Below are 18,542 nucleotides of genomic sequence, written 5' to 3' on the forward strand. Positions count from 1 at the left end.
TATGACCTGGATTAAAACATTTGACAAGGAGAATATAATAATTTAGAGATAAATAAAAATCTTATTTATATTACTTATTATTTCTATCACCTGTGTCTGGGGCTTCCTCAGATGGTATGCGTTGAGAGCTGATGCTGGCTGTTTATAACAACAATGAAGCTGCTAGTTCTGTGTCTATATGATCTTGTTTAGTTGAGATTTGAACACAGGTCTATGGTACTGCAGTCCCAGGTACCTTACCACTAGCTTCAATGCTTTCTTGAGGACCAGTGAGGAAAACTGGTCTATATTCTTATACCTCTGAGTTACTCTGTGTCACTGAACATCATTAAGCAGCTCAAACAGTCTGGTTCCAAAGCAGCAACATTTCAGCAGAAATCAATACATCTAGATTTCTGTTAAAAACAGAAGGGTCCTTTTAATTGGATTATGCAATCAGAGCATACAGTGACTTTAAAGAAAGTTCCAGAGCATATGGCATTCTGAAGTCTTCAAAGTGTGGTTTGATGGGACCAGCAGTGAACATGAAGAGGAGGTAAGATTTAAAAGAAAGCTGTTGGAGTACTGTGTTGCAAATAAAATCTAAGAAGGCACTTGGCAACTCACTTTTCTATTTTTTTCCTGCTGTTTTCTTGCTGCCTTTCATTCCCAGACACTATAAGTGTTCCTTGCCAGTTTCCATTCTAAATTCAAACTCCATCATGTTCTCTCCAAGAATCTGACACTTATTTCTCTTGGTAGACTGGAAAGAAGGAATGTCACAGCTTAGCTAAGTAAGGGAGTGAGAGGGTGGTCTGTGCCTCCCTGGAAGGTGTCACATGGTCTCATTTTTATCCACAGTCTAATCCCTAAATGGCAGCATGTGGGTAAAATGAGCTCTAAATTCTTCCAGTCCTGTAAGTCTACCATCCTACAGGGATTATGTTCGACTCTAATTCATACCCATTAAATCTGATACACGTCTATGTCCAATTGCTCATTAAGGCATTCCCCTCCTGGCTGTGACACAGGCTGAAAGGGGAAGAGTGTTGTTTAGGGCTTTTGTTACTCTGCATTTACAGCGTGCTCATCACCAGCCAACGAGGACTGCAATCTCAGTGCTGTCATTACAGACCCGGGGTCAAGACGGCCTATACTGCCCAAGTGGGAGCACAGGAGGCAGCGAGGGGTCCATCAGGACAGGAGCCCAGGGGTTTGAGTCACAGTGATGCCCTCAGTTTGGGGCTATCAAGCCCTTGCTTTTCAAAGCGAGGCAACAAAGGCTTCACCTAAGAGTCTGTTAGAATCTCAGGCTCCTCCCCACACCTGCGGGACCAGAGTCTGCATATTCAGGAGGTTTCCAGGTGTTTTGTGGACACACAAAAATCGCAACAACAACAACAAAAAAACTTAGGAATAAGCCTGAACAAGGAGGTGAAAGTCCTTATATGTTCACAACTATAAAACATTAATAAAGGAAACCAAAGGTGATCCAAATAAATGGAAAGATATCCCATGCGCTTGGCTCGAAAGAGTTAATATTGTTAAAATGGCCATACTAACTAAAGCAATCTACAGATTTAATGTGATCCCTATCAAATTACCCATGACGTTTTCACAGAACTAGGATAATCCTAAAACTTATATGAAACCATAAAGGACCCAGAATTGCCAAAGCAATCCTGAGGGAAAAGAACAAAGCAGAAGACAAACCCTCCCAGACTTCAGACAATACTACAAAGCTACAGTCATATAGAAAACAGTGTGGTATTGGCACAACAACAGGCATATGGATCAACGGAACGAAATAGGGAGCCCAGAAATGAACCCACATACCTACAGTCAATTAATCTTCGACAAAGGAGGTAAGAATATACAATGTGAAAAAGTCTCTTAAGCAAGGGGTGTTGGGAAAGTTGGACAGCCACACATAAATCAATGAAGTGAGAACACACCCTCACACCATGCACAAAAAGAAACTCAAAATGCCTTAAAGACTTAAACATAAGACATGACACCATAAAACTCCTAGGAGAGAACATAGGCAAAACATTCTCCGACATAAATTGACATAAATTTTATTAGGTCAGTCTCCCCAGGCAATAAAAATAAAAGCAAAGATAAACATTGGAACCTAATCAAACTTACAAGCTTTTGCATAGCAAAGGAAACCATAAACAAAATGAAAAGACAACATACAGACTGTGAGAAAATATGTGCAAACAATGGGACCAACAAGGGCTTAATTTCGAAAATATACAAGCAGATTATACAACTCAACAAAAACAACAAAAACCAAACAGCCTAATCGAAAAATGGGCAGAAGAACTAAATAGATATTTCTCCAAAGAAGACAAACAGATGGCCAACGGGCACATGAAAAGATGCTCAACATCCCTAATTATTAGAGAAATGCAAATCAAAACTACAATGAGGTATCACCTCACACCAGTCAGAATGGCCATCATTAAAAAGTCCACAAATAACAAATGCAGTGTGGAGAAAAGGTTACCCTCCTACACTGTCGGTGGGAACGTAAGTTGGTGCAGCCACTATGGAAAACAGTATGGAGGTTCCTCAAAGAACTAAAATAGAGTTGCCATATGATCCATCAATCCCACTCCTGAGCATATATCCTGATAAAACTACAATTCAAAAAGATACACGCAACCCCTACTATGTTCATAGCAGCACTATTCACAATAGCCAAGACATGGAAGCAACCTAAATGTCCATTGACAGATGAATGGATAAAGAAGATGAGGTACATACATACAATGGAATATTACTCAGCCATAAAAAACCAAAATAATGCCGTTTGTGTAACCCAGCAGGACCCTACGGGGCCTTTCCAGAACAAACCCCCACCCCATGTCCAGACTTTTGTCTGTAGAAAAATGTTAGTCAAAGAGCGTATTTAATCAGAGAAGTGAGAAAATGCAGAGAGAAAGGAAAACAGTCAAGTAAGACAAAATAATAATAGTTTAGCCATTAAACAAAGTCAAGTTCCTCCTCAAGGGCTATAGATCCTATTCTGAGCCACATCCTTTAAGTTGTTTTGCAGCTACTGAAACCCCCCGCCAGGTGGGAGAAGTTAACTGTATGCTGCCCACAAGCACTTAAACCCCAGACCAGTTGGAACCAGGTTGATGATGTTGATCCTGATTACCTCACCACCAACCAATCAGAAGAATGTCCAGGAGCTGATCGCACACCCCACAACGACCCTCCCTCATCCTGTCTTTAAAACTCTTTCCCTGAAAGCCTTCAGGGAGTTTGGGTCTTTTAAGCACTAGCTGCTCTTGACTCCTTGCTTGGCCCTGCAACAAACGCTTGGTCCTTCACCACAACCAGGTGTCAGTAAATAGTAGATGGGCTTTACTGCCCCCAGCTAGCAGACCCAAGTTTGGTTCAGTAACATTTGCAGCACTGTGGATGGAACTAGAGCTTATCACACTAAATGAAATAAATCAGAAAGACAAATACCATATGATATTACTTACATGTGGAATCTAAAATATCACACAAATGAACTTATCTAGGAAACAGAAACAGTCCCACATAGAGACTTGTGATTGCTAAGGTGGAGAGGGGTAAGGGAGGGATGGAGTGGGAGTTTGGGGTTAGCAGATGCAAACTATTATGTATAATGGATAACAACAAGGTCCTACTGTAGAGCACAGAGAACTATATTCAATATCCTCTGATAAACCATAATTGAAAAGGATATAAAAATGTATATATAACTGAATCACTTTGCTGTACAGCAGAAATCAACACAACACTGTAAATCAACTATGCTTCAATTTAAAAAACAAGTTTGAGAAGCTTTAAGTATTGTCGACCGTCCCTACCTTAAGTGTGGCAAGGGCTTTGAGTCAGCTGAGCGTCTGCTGTCCCACTGCAGGAGGGGCGCCAGGTCCCAGGCCCCAGGCACTCATGGCCGCTGAGCACCCCCAGAGGAGAGGCATGCGAGGCACCCCAGCTTCGTCTACAGCCCCGCTCCTTCCCGGCAGCTCTTCTCTGGAATCTGCAGAGGCCAACTCCCCGCGCAACCCGCCCACCGGCGCCGGCTTTCCCCGTGCGCGGCGGGAGCGCGACTTAAAGCCGCCCGGGCAGCCCGTGCGCTCCGCCCGCCCGCGGCGGCCTCGCGCAGCGCGCCTCGCGCCCGGGTCCCCGCGCTGTCTCCTCGCGGCCATGGGACTCCGGTCGCTCCTTCGGCTCCTGCCGCCCCTGCTGGCCGCGCTGGGCGGCCTCGGGGGCTTCGCGACAGGTGAGTGGGGCCCGCGGGTGGGGCGCCCCGGGAGGCACTGCATCCCGCTCTGCTGGCTGCGGGGCGCGGGGCTGCCCGGCTGCCGGGCGGGCGCGGAGGAGAGCTTGGGGCGCCCTCGCTGGGTGTGCGCGGCGTATCCCCCGTCCTGCGGTGACCTTTTGTCTGGGAGGGCGAAGCTAGAATGTCTGGAGGGGCCACCTGCTTCTCAGCCCTTTACTCCTTAACAAGCCTGCCTGGTGGGTGGGCTCAGCGGATGGATTGGATGTCTTTTCCTCTCTGGCCCTTAGGCCGGTGGGAAAGGAAGCTCGTTCCGCACCTGAGTGTAGGGCGCACGCTCCCTTCTAGGTTCTTCCTTTTCCCAACATCCAAGGGAGTGGAATTGGCTTTCTAGCCCTGGTCTCTGATGGGCCCGCCGCCCAGGTTTAACCAGGCAGCAAATTTAGCCTCTTGGAGGCCCGGGACCTTGGGAAGAGGTGCTTCCCTCCAGAAACAGCCCGGGGGGAAACGGAGCTTGGGCCCAGGTGCGGTTAGCAAGCAACTTCCAGCGGCGCTTGTTAATACCACTCAGGTGTAGGCGGACCCCAAGGCAGAGGAGAGCTGAGTCGGGGTTCCAGGGTGACTAAGACACCCTGAGTTCCCATAGGGTTGGTGGCTGGTGACCTGGGCAGGTGCAGGAGGTGCCCAGTGTTTGTCAAACGACCTGGCCTGCAGAATTGCCCGTCTCTCCTGACAGGTGCTCCCAATTGGCCCTCATGGATGGAGGCAGATTTTAAATCATTTTTTAACTTATGCAGACACTTGGTTGGTCAAGGCACTGTTAACTGGTTAGAAGGAGATGTCACTTAGTCTCTTGAGTTGTTTGCCCTCCAGGAGGGATTCTGAGCCTCAGGGATTTTGCCTAACCTGGTGGGGCGTCTCTGCAGCAGGAAGCCCTTGCCCTGGGTGGTCTGTTTGCTCCACCCCGGAAACAGGATTTAAAGTTACTTGCCTTTTTCACTAAGCAGTGTTCGCCCAGGCCTTCTGGTATGAAGACATCTTTGTGATGTCTGTTGTAGAACAGCCCATGATCTACTTTGTATATTGTACACAATATACTTTGTATATTGACAGACTATGAGAAAGCTACCATGAACTTAATATGTAAATAGATTAATAAGTACATTTTTTATTTATTCACAGCAAGCATCTACCTAAATTTGAAAAGTAATGTTTGAGACCCATCTACAGACGGTGTTCAGAATCCATGTGCACACTGGGTCTCCAGACTGAGAATCACCAGGGCAAATAGTGTTCCAGGTGGGACTCGCCTAGCAGTGTGAGTCTTTGAGGGTTGACTGCAGCCCTAACTGGGATCCTTCTGGAAGGATCTGCTAGAAGAGGTAGCAAAAGACCTAACACTTTGGGAGCATTTATTTGGTGGGTATTGTGCCCAATGACTTTGTACTCTTTTAATCCTTGCATTTTCCTCTTAGAACCACTTATTTACTAGCCTCACTTTACAGACAAGAAAAACTGAGGTCCAGAGGGAGGCAGTAACCCTCCCGAGGTGATGTTGTTAGTACGTGGTCTAACCAAAACTCCAACCTAGTAAGTAGCCTGACGACTGAGCCTGAGATCCCATCTTAGGGGTTGCTGACCTCACCTGCTCTCAATTGAATGGTTTTGGTCAAGTCAAGTGGGATTGCCCGGACGGTATGTGAGTAGCTGGCAAAGTTGTTAGCTATTCATTAATAACCAGTACCTCCTGCATCTTTCATTTATAATGCAATTTAGAAGCCAGCCTTTTAAAATCAAACATTGAGAAACTATGCTAAAAGCACTGTCTTAGAGGGATGCAAGTAAGACTGAGGTCTGGTTCCTTACCAAAGAAGGTGTAGTCTGTGCGGTGGGCTTCCACTGTCAACTCCCATCACATAGCTTTGCACACGACTTTCCATCCCATGTGCATACATTGTCCCTGGGGTAGGGTCTTCACTGCGTCTTACAGAGACTTCTGCCAAATGGGACATGTGGCTTATGTTTTCTTGGAACCAAGGATTGGCTTTTTCTCTTTGAAAGTTAGGACAAAATAGTAAACTAAGTACAACCAGGCCTTCTCTGAGCACCACATCCATAACAGGCTTATTTTTGACCATTAATCAATCAGGGTTGAGAAACACAAGTTCATGATTTGAATAAAACTGATAATATAAATCAGTGTCCTGCAAATAACTGAAAACTTAAATATTTTTAACCAGGCTATTAGAGGTATTCTTATAAAGATGGTATATAGGACCCCAAACGGTAACTTCATTTGAAGCTGTATCGACCCATGTCTAAAAGGAAACTAAAGTCAAGTGCTTTGAGCCTAGACCTCTAAACTTGCAACGCTTCATACTCTGAGTCTGTAAGACCGAATCAGGCCTGGAAGAATAGTTGTATCTTTGTAAGCACAAGTGTGAGTCTGAGCCATTCTGACAAGACAACGGGGAGGCGAATGGCAGCTCTCCAGCAGCAACTCCACAGCACCAGAATGGCCCCCGGGGTCGTCACTGGAGAACCTGCACGGGTTTTCAGGGTGCTGAAGCCCCTAGCGTTCTCCTCGATAATAGCTGAAGGAAGGTCTTCCAAAGAGAACAGTGACTGCAGCTTACATGAGAAGGTCTCCTGGACCCAAGGAATCCAGGAACTCTGATGGCTTTGCTTCTTGGTCCTTCATTGCAGATGAAATACAGTGTCAGATGACAAGGCAAGCGGCGTGTGGTGGGAGATGCATTCCTGTGGCCTGGCTCTGCAACGGAGAGCAGGAGTGCCCGGATGGGGCGGACGAGCAGTGTGGTGAGTGGTCTCACGGCTGTGTCCCGTTGTGTAGCATGCACTCACCCACACCTGGCCCTTATTGCCGTGTGCCTGGTTGACAGGTCTCACGGCTCCCACCCTCTCCGGGGGTGTTCGGAGATGCGGGGTGCTCTGCGTCGCCGCAGGCTTGCGGTGGGGAAGGCCGGCCGTGTTTCTTTAATTGTTGGCAGCACTGTCGTCCAAACAAGTGTGGAGGGCGAGTTGGGGTGGAAAAATCCAGCAAAAGTCTGGCTCCTCATCTTAAACTCAGACCTAAACATCTATGACGGTGTTACTCAAACTGGAATAACACAAGGATTCCTTTATAGGAAATCCCTGCAGCCCCCAGTGCACACAATTACTTTCATATACAATAAACTAGTTCAACTCTTATGTGCTTAGAGATTTTATACGACTGAAAAAAATAGCTTTCAAACTGGGGACAAAAACTATAAAGCCAACAGAAATCAGCCACTTGGTAAATATCTTCCTGAAATAAAGTTGTAGTAATTCTCTGTGCTAAGAGAGCTCAAAACCCCAGAAGGGAGGCCAGAGCACCTGTATGTGAGGAAGGCCTCTCACCAGGTGCCTTGCCTCCCTGCGCAGTGAACGTGGGCGGGAACGCTCCTCATTAAAAGAGGAGCCCCCCGCCCTTGGTGAGTGGTACCCCTCACGCACGTTCCTGGGGCGATCACTTACTGTGACTGCCTTAACGCGAAACCGTGGCTATCAAAATGTGTGCTGTTACAGGTGACAGTAAAATTTCAGACTTGCAGGAATGCCTTGTGCTCGGACCCCATACACTTCAGCCCAGCTCCCCAAGTTTACTAGCTTCAGCCAGTAGGCAGACTTCGGTGGAAATAACTGAACGTCTTATTAAACCCCAAACCCCAGTTCCCAGGTTGCCATAGATCTTAATCATCTCAAACACCAAAGGAATTCAGAGAAGTGAACTCATAAAACTGGACTAATACACGGGGGCCACTAGCCACACGTGAGGATTTAAATTTATTTAAATGAATACAATTTAAAAATTTAGTTTGTGTATCATACTAGCCACATTTCACGTGCTCAGTAGCCACGTGTGACTGGTGGCTGCCATTTGGGACAGCATAGATGTAAAAGGCTTCCCTTGTCACAGAAGGTCTTAGTGGACAACGGTGTTCTAGAATAATGGGAGGAGATGTTTATCGATATGCTAGGTGATTGGCCCTAAGGTAGGGGTACTGAGTGATATTGTCAGAAGTAATGTGAAAAGGACGGGCAAGTTTAGGGTTGACTCCAGCGGCAAATCAGGAATTAATTATTCTTTTGCTAATGAAAGTACTTAATATGACATCCAAATTTAAAAGCTGCTAGTGCCCTGACAAACACCTCTTCCTTTCTGCCTCTTCTTGGACACCGCCACTGCCCGCAGAGGAAGTATGTCACGGACACCCACAGGCCTGGCAGTGTGATGACGGGAGATGTATTTCCATTCGCTGGCTTTGTGATGGTGTCAGTGACTGCTTGGATGGCTCTGATGAGGTTAACTGTGGTACGTACGTACAACGTATTTTTACCTTCAGTGACACTCTCTGTTTATTAGCTGCTTTGACTAACATCAACAGTATTAAGTGAAACAAGCCCGTCACTAAATAGCCTTATGCCATACATGCTAAACCCAGACGTTAAATTGTCTCTGGTATTATGGGTAACTGTTTTCACTCACTTCTCCATTTTCCAAAACTACTTAAAATTAAGAAGATTATTAGCTTTATTGACTTAAACAAAACCTATTTGGGGTGAAACTTCAGAATACAAAGTTGTGGCCACCTCTCCGATGGCTCCCATCCTTTCTGTTCTTGGTTTTCTATGGATTAAATTCATGAGCAAACCACAAATCCCTAAATAAACAAGGCCGTGGTACAGGGGTTCTACCTCACCAAGCCAACTCCTGCCTTTTAGAGCGAATGACGGCGTGTCCAGACCCAAAAATCCAGTGTCCAGGAGAGCCTCAGTGCCGTGATGCCTGGGAACCCTGTGATGTAGAGGAGGACTGTGGAGGTGGGTTCGGGGAAGCGCACTGCCCCCGGCACCGGTGCCTGGCTGGGCAGTGGCAGTGCAGGAACGAGGTGTGTGTCCCGGACCGCTGGCGGTGTGACGGCTTCGACCACTGTGGGGACTCCTCAGACGAGGAGGGCTGTGGTGAGTCTTGCCCCTCGCCCCACCTTTTGTTAAAGGGAAGGTTGGACCATGTGGGCTGCTTTCTGCAAGTCGTGTTTTAATTCCTATGACTGAGACTGCCATCCTGTATCTAAACACGGGATGTTTCCTAGCAATAACCAAGATTGTCTTATCCATGGAAACGTAAAGCAGTGCTTAAATAGTAACTCTGCAATGGACACTCTACGCATTGGCTAGAATGTTTCCACTATTCAAGTCTGGCCAACGCACAGAACACCTGAGCACCAGTATCCGAAGGAAGTCTCCTAACAGATGCCTACATCCTTCTGTAGTGAATATGGAAGGGGAACATTCCTCACTAAAAAAAGAAAGCCCCCCCCCCAAAACTTGGTGAATGCTACATTCCTTTTTTTACCCTCAGTACACAATGTAGTGGAACCTCCAACTTTTTGGTGAACCACAATTCCATTCACTCTTTCTTCCCAGAGTTAAATTTGCAATATCAAATGTGTTCAGATTCTAACATTTTAATGATAATTTATAACCTGGTTTCTTAAGAGACTACTTCTATCAGGGCTAGTGTTATCGGACTTAAATACGATTTCAATTAGAACTATTTAATACTAGTTCAGTTCAATTTTAATACGATTTCAATCTAGTGCCCTGATGTCTTAACATAGTTGCTATCAAGTCTTAAGTCCCAGTTCCTGATTACTCTGCTTAAAAAGATAACTTCCTTTCCTACCTAGACTTGCCTTGGGTTATGGAAATATTGCTACCTTCCTGGCCCACTATAAGAGTTGTCTATTTTCACCACCACCCCAAGTATTAATGAAAGGAATGCTTAACTTCCCACACAGCTTCCTGTCCAGAAGGCATGGTTGGATGTGATGAGGGGAAATGCATCCTAGAATCCCTGATGTGCGATGGGGACGCGGACTGTACAGATGGTACCGATGAACCCACTACATGTGGTAAGAAATCAATTGCTTGGCTCAACATGGGAGAGGGAGAATAAATGAAATAACTCAGGGCCTTAGTTAACATGGGGGTCTACTCTCTGAAACAACACTTGGGCTCAAACTCCTCCAGAAGCAATTATCCTTCAGTGATGGGTCCCTTACATTTTGCAAGTTCCAGCCCTTGGCTTTGGTCTCCTGAATGTGAGCAAATATTACCTGAGCTGTAAAAACTGAGGGCCATTCTCATGTTGTAGCTTTACGGACATAGACTAGCTAAAGCCCTCAAACTCCATGGCTCCTAAAATTCTGGAATAAGGAACATAAACTTTGCCACAAAGAAGCAAATCATTTGTTCAAGACAAAAAGGTAGGTTCTCTAAGGATTTAACCGAAGAAGGACCGAGGAAGACCCTCCTGGTGAGGAGGAGGCCTCTGAGCGGGCAGCTCTGACTTCTAAACCCTTGCGCTTCTCACTGTGAAAGCCACTGTCGCTTCCAGCTGGGGCAGAGGGAGAGTGGGTATCTGTCCCCAGTCATCTGGTCGTCTGTCTCTTATTTCCCCCCAAATCTGGTCTTAGACATTATGATGAAAGCTCTTTAGTACTGTTAAAGGCCGCGAAAGAAGCTTTTCATGAAGGCGACACAGTAAGAGATACTAAAAGCATAAACAATGGGACACAAACTACAGGTTTCTGGTCCTGTATAGATAATTCATTGGGATTAGAAAATTATTATATCACTTCCTGAGCTAAGAGTACCAGCTGTCCATAAATTCTAGAGAAAATAGAAAAGAGGTCGCTGGTTCCTCCACGGGTGAACAATACACAAACACTTGAAATGGTCCAGACCGTTCTCCTTTCCCCTGCTCCAGGATTCCTAACTTTCCCTCTTCTCTGGTCTTCCCCCAAAGCCTCCAGTTTCCTAGGTAAGAGGGCAGGGTCAAAAGTTATCTTTAACCAGCCATCTACTCCTTACACAAGTGTGGAGGGTTGTAACAGTGTGGTTTATAAAACGTTTGCTCTTTACCATGTTCAACTGTAGTGACCACTGTCCTGTCTCTACCAGGGAAAAACTGCTCTCTGGCCAACGGGGGCTGTGAGGGGCAGTGCAGGGACACAGCCTGGGGTGTCCAGTGTTCATGTGGAACCGGATGGCGATTACAGCCGGATGGTTGGAGCTGTGGAGGTCAGAATTCATTAGGCTCATCTTTACAACTTTTTATTGCAGTAACATAAAATTTACCATTTTAATCATTTTTAAGCGTGCAATTTGATGTACATTCACAGTTTTGTGCAACCATCACACTATCTATTTCCAGAACTTTTTCATCATCCTCAACAAAAACTCTGTACTCATTAAGCACAATAACTCTGTCCCCCACTCCCTGGTGAACTTTATCAACTTTCTGCCTATGAATTTACCTGTTCTAGTACTGCATATAAGTGGAGTCATACAGTGTTTGTCATTTTGTGTCTGGCTAACTTCACTTGGCCTATCTTTAAGGTGCATTCGTTTTGTAGCATATATCAGAATTTCCTTCCTTTTTTAAGGCCAAATAATATTCCTTGTATGTATACAGTTTGCTCTTTGTATATGCAGGTTCCACATTGGCAGATTCAACCAACTGCAGATTGAAGATACTGGGGTGTGTGTGTGGGATTCTAGAAAGTTCCAAAAAGCAAAACTTGAATTTGCTGCATGCTAGCAACTATTGTATTTACATTGTATTAGGGATTCCAGGTAATCTAGAGATGATTGAAAGTATATGGGAGCATGTGCATAGGTTATATGCCAATACCACACCATTTTATATAAGGGACTTGAGCATCCATGGATTTTGGTATCCACAGGGGGTCCTGAAACCAATCCCCTGTGGATACCGAGGGATGACTGTAATCATATTCTGTTTATCCATGCATATGTTGATGCACACTTGGGTCGTTTCCACCCTTTGGCTATCGTGGACAATGCTGCTATGCGCACTGGTGTGCGAGTGTCTGTTTCAGCCCTGCTTTCAGTACTCTTGGGCATATACCAGAAGGGGAACTGCTATGTCACATGGTAAATTCTATGTGTAACTTTTTGAGAAACCATCACACTGTTTTCTGCAGCGGCTGTGCCATTTGACATTCCCACTAGCAATGCACACGGGTTCTGATTTCTCCACATCCTTGCCACTCATTCTGAATTAGGCTCTGGCTGGCTTGACAAGGGGCTTGTCCCCAAGAATGTTGCTAGGGTAACAGAAATAAGTATTCTGTAGCAGCCACACATCTAGGGTCCCTGTATTGACGGTTCTGCTGAAATACATTCGCGTTTGTGGGAATTCTACGGAGGCAGGGACTTTCTGTCCCAGCACCACACAGTGATCTCCACCTAATACATGTTCCATGAGTATCTGAAAAGTGGCCCAAAAGAACAAAAATACTTGAGATTGTTCCTTGTTCTTCCCTAATTTCCGACTGTCTATCATCAGATGTGGACGAGTGCTCTATGGCATACAGTCCCTGTGGCCAGCTGTGTCATAACACACCAGGGTCTTACTCCTGTGGGTGTATTCGAGGTTACCAGCTCCACAATGGCACCGACTGTCGAGTTACAGGTGAGTTTCAATACCAGAAGCAAAGCCTAGCTCCTGCTCTATTCTTAGCAGCATTTATAGGTACGAGTGATATAGATGATTCACTTCAAGGTCTGGTATTAGAGGTGATTCTACTCTTTCCATAAGGAAGCTGCTATCAATATTATAACATTAGTTGATCAGTTTTGAGTGTCAGTTCCTACTACGTGTCTTTAAAATGATTTAGTTTCTCTGCAGGATCTACAGCTAGGTGCTCCAGAGACCCAATCGATGATCTTAACTTGTCCTGTGCTGCTTTCACAATGGGACACTTAATTTGGCTGCTGTATACAAGGCATGCAGAGGACCTCTGTCTAGGGGAGAAGGGCTTAATCTGAAATCAGGCAGAAAAGTTCCAAAGATTCATTTCAGTGTGCTGGAGTTCAGAGGAGGAATTGAGGCTTCACGTGGCCAGCCAGGTCTCCTCTAGATCCACCTTAGTCCAGACCTCAGGGATAAGTAGGTTTTGGCATGGGCCATGAGCCAACATCTTTAGTTAAGGAGAATGGTGTGAAAGAAAGTTTCATAGCCACATGCCACTCCTTCTACTTCTATTGCAGATGATGCTATTAAAATTCTTATCGCAGGAGATAGAGAACTTGGTGTACTGGATCGAAGAACAGGCATCTATGAGACTCTGGTACCTATAAAATCAAGGCCTACTTCTGTTGCATATGATCTGGAGAGAAGTATGTACTTCTGGGTGGATGAAGTCTTAAATATGTTTGTTCTTGGGAAGCCGAACTCTGTTCCTCTCTATCCAGGTATCTTTCTGAATACTAAGAGCCCTAGCTTCTTCAAGCTACTTGAACATAATGTAAGAAGCATATGTGTTCATCTGGACATCTTCTGTGACTCACTTGTCATGAATCATGAGAGTACATAAAATCTTGATTTGAGATAAGTCTGTGTAGTTTGGTTCTACAGGAGCTTTGTGGAGCGTAACCTGAGATGAGATTGCTGTCAGGCAGTACTGGAAGTATGGGGGTGTGGGCTCTGGCCAAGGTTAGTCTCAGCCCCATAACTAGGTGTGTGACCCTGAGCAAGCTGTTAACTCCTTTGAGCCACCGTGTATAAGAGGAAGGTCATAGCACTTGTCTCACTGGGTTGGTGTGAGGATTATGTTGGACAGTGCAGGGGAAGCAGTGCTTCGCATAGTCCTGGGCACACAGAAATCCTCTGACAGCAGTTAAGAGGTAGCATTCATTAACAGTTCCCCGGAGACTTCTATAATGAATATTGTCCCAAACTGAGGTCACATTCTCCTGGATTTCTCGGTTGTGCTTCTACTGAGGTCTTTCTGTTTCCTTGCTGTCCACTGTATATTGGAAATACCTCACACAGCTGTGGCTCTCATTCATCCCTTGTGTTGCCTTATTGTATGGCCTGAAATCAGAAGATGTAGAAAAATTTTGTCTGAGTCTCTTTTTTCAAGGTAAGGTGGATATAGAGGAATAGAGAAACATAATATTGTCTCCTGTATCCCCAGAACTTAAAGCAATCAACAGTATCTCTTTGGACTGGTTCACGGGACAGTTGTATTGGGCTAGCAGCTTTGCCAGGGTCATCTGTGCTGGTTTAAGTGATGGCAGAGGCTACGTCAAAATCCTGGAAAAGGATCTTGTGCCAGAGCAGCTAATAGTGTTTCCTGCAAAGAAGTAAGTAGCGCTTCTTTTGGAATATATCCAAAATCATTGGTTATCTTAGATATTTAAATTGATAAGAGAGCACGTCAACCTTCTCAACCTAGGTCTCATTTGCTCCAAAAAATTCTTAATTTTGAAGTTTAAATTGAACACCATAGAGCCAAACTTTTCAAAGTCTACTGAGTCTGAGAGCAGCTTTCTTAGCAGTGCAATGATATGAGGTCTGTGCAAGAGACCAGGGGAGCCTGGCTGGTCAGAGTCGTATATACACTCCTGAGGGGATTCTCTAACACTTGTGCCTTTGCCTTTCTCAGGTACCTGTACTGGGTAAATAGAGGAGGGAAAGGCCTGAGGACTATTGAAACGGCAGGGATGGATGGCTCTGATAGGAAGGTGCTGGCAGTGGTGAACATGGAGGAACCCTCAGGGCTGACACTAGACCACGTGGCTGGCAGGCTCTACTGGATCAGTGCATATAAAGAGGTACTGCGATGGGTCAGGAAAAGGTAAACCCATTTAGTAGGGGCTTGGTATGACTGTGGGTAAGTACAGAGTTCTCTTATGTCTTGCATCGTCTTAGTAAAATATCTCTGGCCATGAAAACCGAGAAGAGCACAGAATCTTCAAGTAGAACCAGACTGTATCAACGTAGGTTGGGAGACTTAGTGTGACTTTCTTAAACTCTCTACAGTCAAACTCAGCACCGGAATTTCCTGGTAGTCTAGGTCATGTTCTGTGTGGTACCTGGGATACAAAACATTTTACGATGGCAGACCTCGTCCTTGCAAGTATGCAGTTACTTAAGTACTTCAGTGTCTTGTACTCACATTTCTAGGCCTTCATATTACAGTTCATGCTTTCTCATTTTTGGAACCATCAAACTAAAAGACCAGTAGGACATGGGGGCTGAAAGCATAGGTTTGGAAGTTGTAGTTTTAAGCCTATTTCTTCCAGCTGTGGTTTCTGGCTACTTAGGGTACCTCTTTGAGCTCCCATTGCCCTCTCTGAAAAGAGAGAATGCCTACCTCAGAAGATGGTTGGGGAATGTAGTGGAGGGATTTGGTACACTGTCTGGATGCAGACACTAAGTTATAGTAGCTACTTGTACAACATACGTGACTCCAGTTTATATAAGAAACAGCCCAATCCATTGGCTTTGACGTTAGCCTCTGTGGATCCCAAGATAAGTTCATCTCTATCAAGTTGATATCAGATTAAGATGTTTAATCAGTGTCCAAGAAACTGAGGTGCGCTAAGGTGGTCAGCCGCTCTTGCTAACACTGCCCTGCCCTCATAAGACCCTCTCACCCTTCAGTCCATAGAGACGGTGAACGTGGATGGAGCTGGGAGGCACACCTTCCCCAAGGTCTTCTTGGAAGGTGAAGATCCAGTGGGACTGGCTGTATTTGAGAACTCTTTCTTCTGGACAAATAAACTACAGCTGTTTCATGCTTCACCCCACAACCCAAAGGAGAGGGTGGTGCTGCTAAATGCTTCCATATCTGCCTTCTCGGTGTTCCACAAATCCCAGCAGCCTAAGAGTAAGTTATTGCTTGCTTTCAAAATGCTCATGAACCAGAATGCATACTGAACGGAAACCCCCTAATTTACTCCCTCCGTCTGTTGGAACTTGCTATTTGGGGGGAAATGTTCTGGGTATCATTCCAGACCTATCCAGGACTTCTGAGTAAGATGAACGGAATGAAAATATCTGCTGGGAAACTCATTCCAGGCATGTACCTGGCTCTTGTCTAATGTAGCAACCAGAATTTTAATACACAAAACTTCTGAGATACATAAAACGGGGAATATGCTGTTCACAGAAGGGCTAGAATAGCTTCCTCACTGACACGTCAATTGATAACAGAAGATGGAACCAAGCCCAACATCCTGTTTATAGGAGGAAGTCAAATGTTCATTGATTAGGAGTTAAAAGCTTGTTAATCTGAAATTGTATGTCAGCTTCAGCTCAGATAATGCTTCTTCAGTGGGTCCAAGAAACTAACCAAAGTGGAGAGCCTAGAACCACTATTTACTTCCTATCAGCAAATTAGACAGTCATTTTGTCTTAACTCCAAGGGGGAAGGTGCTGTTGGTTGAAGCTTTCTTGGCCCAAGCTTCATATAGAGATGTCATTGTCACTGTCTGAAAGACACGGGGTCCCAGGAGTTCAAGGTCAGCCTGCCTAACCTAGAGGGTAACAAGTATATTGGGATCCTCTTAAAGCAAAAATGCCTTAACTCCCCTTGAGTCTTAGGTTTTGAACTAGTTTGGATAAATACATCTGAAATTGTATCCAACCTAATTGTATCTGTTTTTATTTTAAAACAGACAGATACCCAGCATGTGTTCCAGGTTCTTGCAGCCACTTATGTCTCCTGTCCCCCGTCCATCCCAAGGGCTATAAGTGTGTTTGTCCAGAGGGGATGTTTCTTTTACCTTCGGGCACATGTAGTGGTAAGTACGCTGGGTGAAATGGGTTTGGCTTAAGAAGGCACATTCCATGGTAGGTCTGGAAATAATGTAGCTTCTGTTTTTGGATCAATCGCTTTTGACCTGACAACCTACTTTGATAATGACAGTTTTGTTATCAAAAGATCTTGATTAGTTTTTTATTGTGCTAAAATATACATGACAAAAGGTACCATTTTAACTATTTTTCAGTGTAGTGTTCAGTGGCATTAAGTATGTTCACATTTTTGTGCGACCATCACCAGACCTTTTTCATCTTCCCAAACTGAAATTCTATTCCTGTTAAACAATAACCCCTCATTCCCCTCTCCCCCCAGGCCCTGGCAACCACCGTTCTACTTCCTGTCTCTATGAATTTGACTGCCCTAGGGACCTCATATAAGTAAAATGGTACAATATTTGTCCTTTTGCGACTGGCTTATTTCACTTTGCATAATGTCTTCAAAGTTCATCCATGTTGTAACATGTATCAGAATTTCCTTTTTAAGGTGGATTCCATTGTGTGTAGATACTACAGTCTGTTTATCCATTCATCCATCAATGGATATTTGGGTTTTGTTAGCTTTAAAAGAAGAAAAAATAGCTTATACCACTCAGTTTTACATGAAAGATTAATGACTTAGTATAAGAAAGAAACCCTCTACAGTCTTACGACTGTTGTGTATTCTGACTCATGTTTGTAGGCAGAGCGTCTGCATTAACGTAATTCCTCATGCTGCTGTTCCGTCTTTTGAAGTGGTAAAGCCTGCATAATCCGTTGAATATCACTGTCCAAATGTCTTGACTTCTTTTCTATAGAACATTGAGGTTTTAAGAAGAATAAATGCTGTGAATGTGTTCATGTTCTAACCACCTTTGAAGAATGCAATTCACAGTGGGTAGCCATGAAACGTGATTATGGTGTAATAAGCCATTGTGCCAAACTCAAGACTTAGCTTAAAATGTTAACATGATATATACAGTTAAATTCCCAGGTAACTTTTCTTTACATCGGCAGTAGAGTTTAAAATTCTTCGTATTGAGACTTGTGTGCTACAGGCAAGAATTTGATGACATTACTGAATTAAATGGTGCAGCCGTGCAGCCCTAATCCTCAGGATTCTGTGTTAACCTTTCAGCAGAAATTTAAAAGACTTGGTGCCTTGGGAAAGCTGAACAATGCTTTCATTTGCCCAAATGACTCCCTTCTCTAAGGAAGCCAGGGCATTCATGGTGAATACCTGCTTCAGAAGCAAACTCTGTAAGATCCCTTTCTAGGGGAACCTCAGCTTGAGAGAGGGGCATTGCTCCAGAGGGGAGTATGGGGCTTCTCTGACAAATGGTCAAACAGGACATCTCTCCTTTTTCCTTGGTAGAGTTAAAACTAGTGTTTTCCTCTGGCAAACGTCTCTACTTGTTGAAAGTTGGTTTTATGGGAACTGCTATAGAGAGAAGCCTAGTGCAAGAGCATCCAAGGAACATCTATTTACTGGATATTGACTGGAAAAGAAACCTCGTCTACTGGACAAATACCCAGGGCCATCTGTTCTGCTCAACTGGCTATTCAGGGGAAAAGCAAGAGATTTGGACAGAGCGTACAGGTAAGTTGGGGTGGCTATTATTTTGGATT

General features: G+C 44.7%; 1 protein-coding gene across 2 annotated transcripts in view; it reads left to right on the forward strand.

Annotated features, from left to right (window-relative positions):
- Window positions 1-3,918: 3,918 nt before the first annotated feature.
- LOC309651692 (low-density lipoprotein receptor-related protein 2-like) overlaps window positions 3,919-18,542 on the forward strand; it is a gene marked incomplete at its 5' end in the record, with an annotated part of 38,353 nt that continues 23,729 nt past the window's right edge. For both annotated transcript variants that reach the window (XM_082444575.1, XM_082444576.1), the window contains 13 exons: window positions 3,919-4,252; window positions 6,956-7,069; window positions 8,487-8,606; window positions 9,017-9,256; window positions 10,096-10,209; window positions 11,261-11,380; window positions 12,672-12,797; window positions 13,376-13,579; window positions 14,305-14,473; window positions 14,776-14,944; window positions 15,777-16,002; window positions 16,793-16,918; window positions 18,289-18,513. In XM_082444575.1, the coding sequence (XP_082300701.1) occupies window positions 3,919-4,252; window positions 6,956-7,069; window positions 8,487-8,606; window positions 9,017-9,256; window positions 10,096-10,209; window positions 11,261-11,380; window positions 12,672-12,797; window positions 13,376-13,579; window positions 14,305-14,473; window positions 14,776-14,944; window positions 15,777-16,002; window positions 16,793-16,918; window positions 18,289-18,513 (2,287 nt within the window). The remainder of the gene's footprint in view (window positions 4,253-6,955; window positions 7,070-8,486; window positions 8,607-9,016; window positions 9,257-10,095; window positions 10,210-11,260; window positions 11,381-12,671; window positions 12,798-13,375; window positions 13,580-14,304; window positions 14,474-14,775; window positions 14,945-15,776; window positions 16,003-16,792; window positions 16,919-18,288; window positions 18,514-18,542) is intronic.

The sequence above is a fragment of the Balaenoptera physalus genome (assembly GCF_965194825.1).
Source record: "Balaenoptera physalus genome assembly, chromosome: 21".
Lineage (NCBI taxonomy): Eukaryota > Metazoa > Chordata > Mammalia > Artiodactyla > Balaenopteridae > Balaenoptera > Balaenoptera physalus.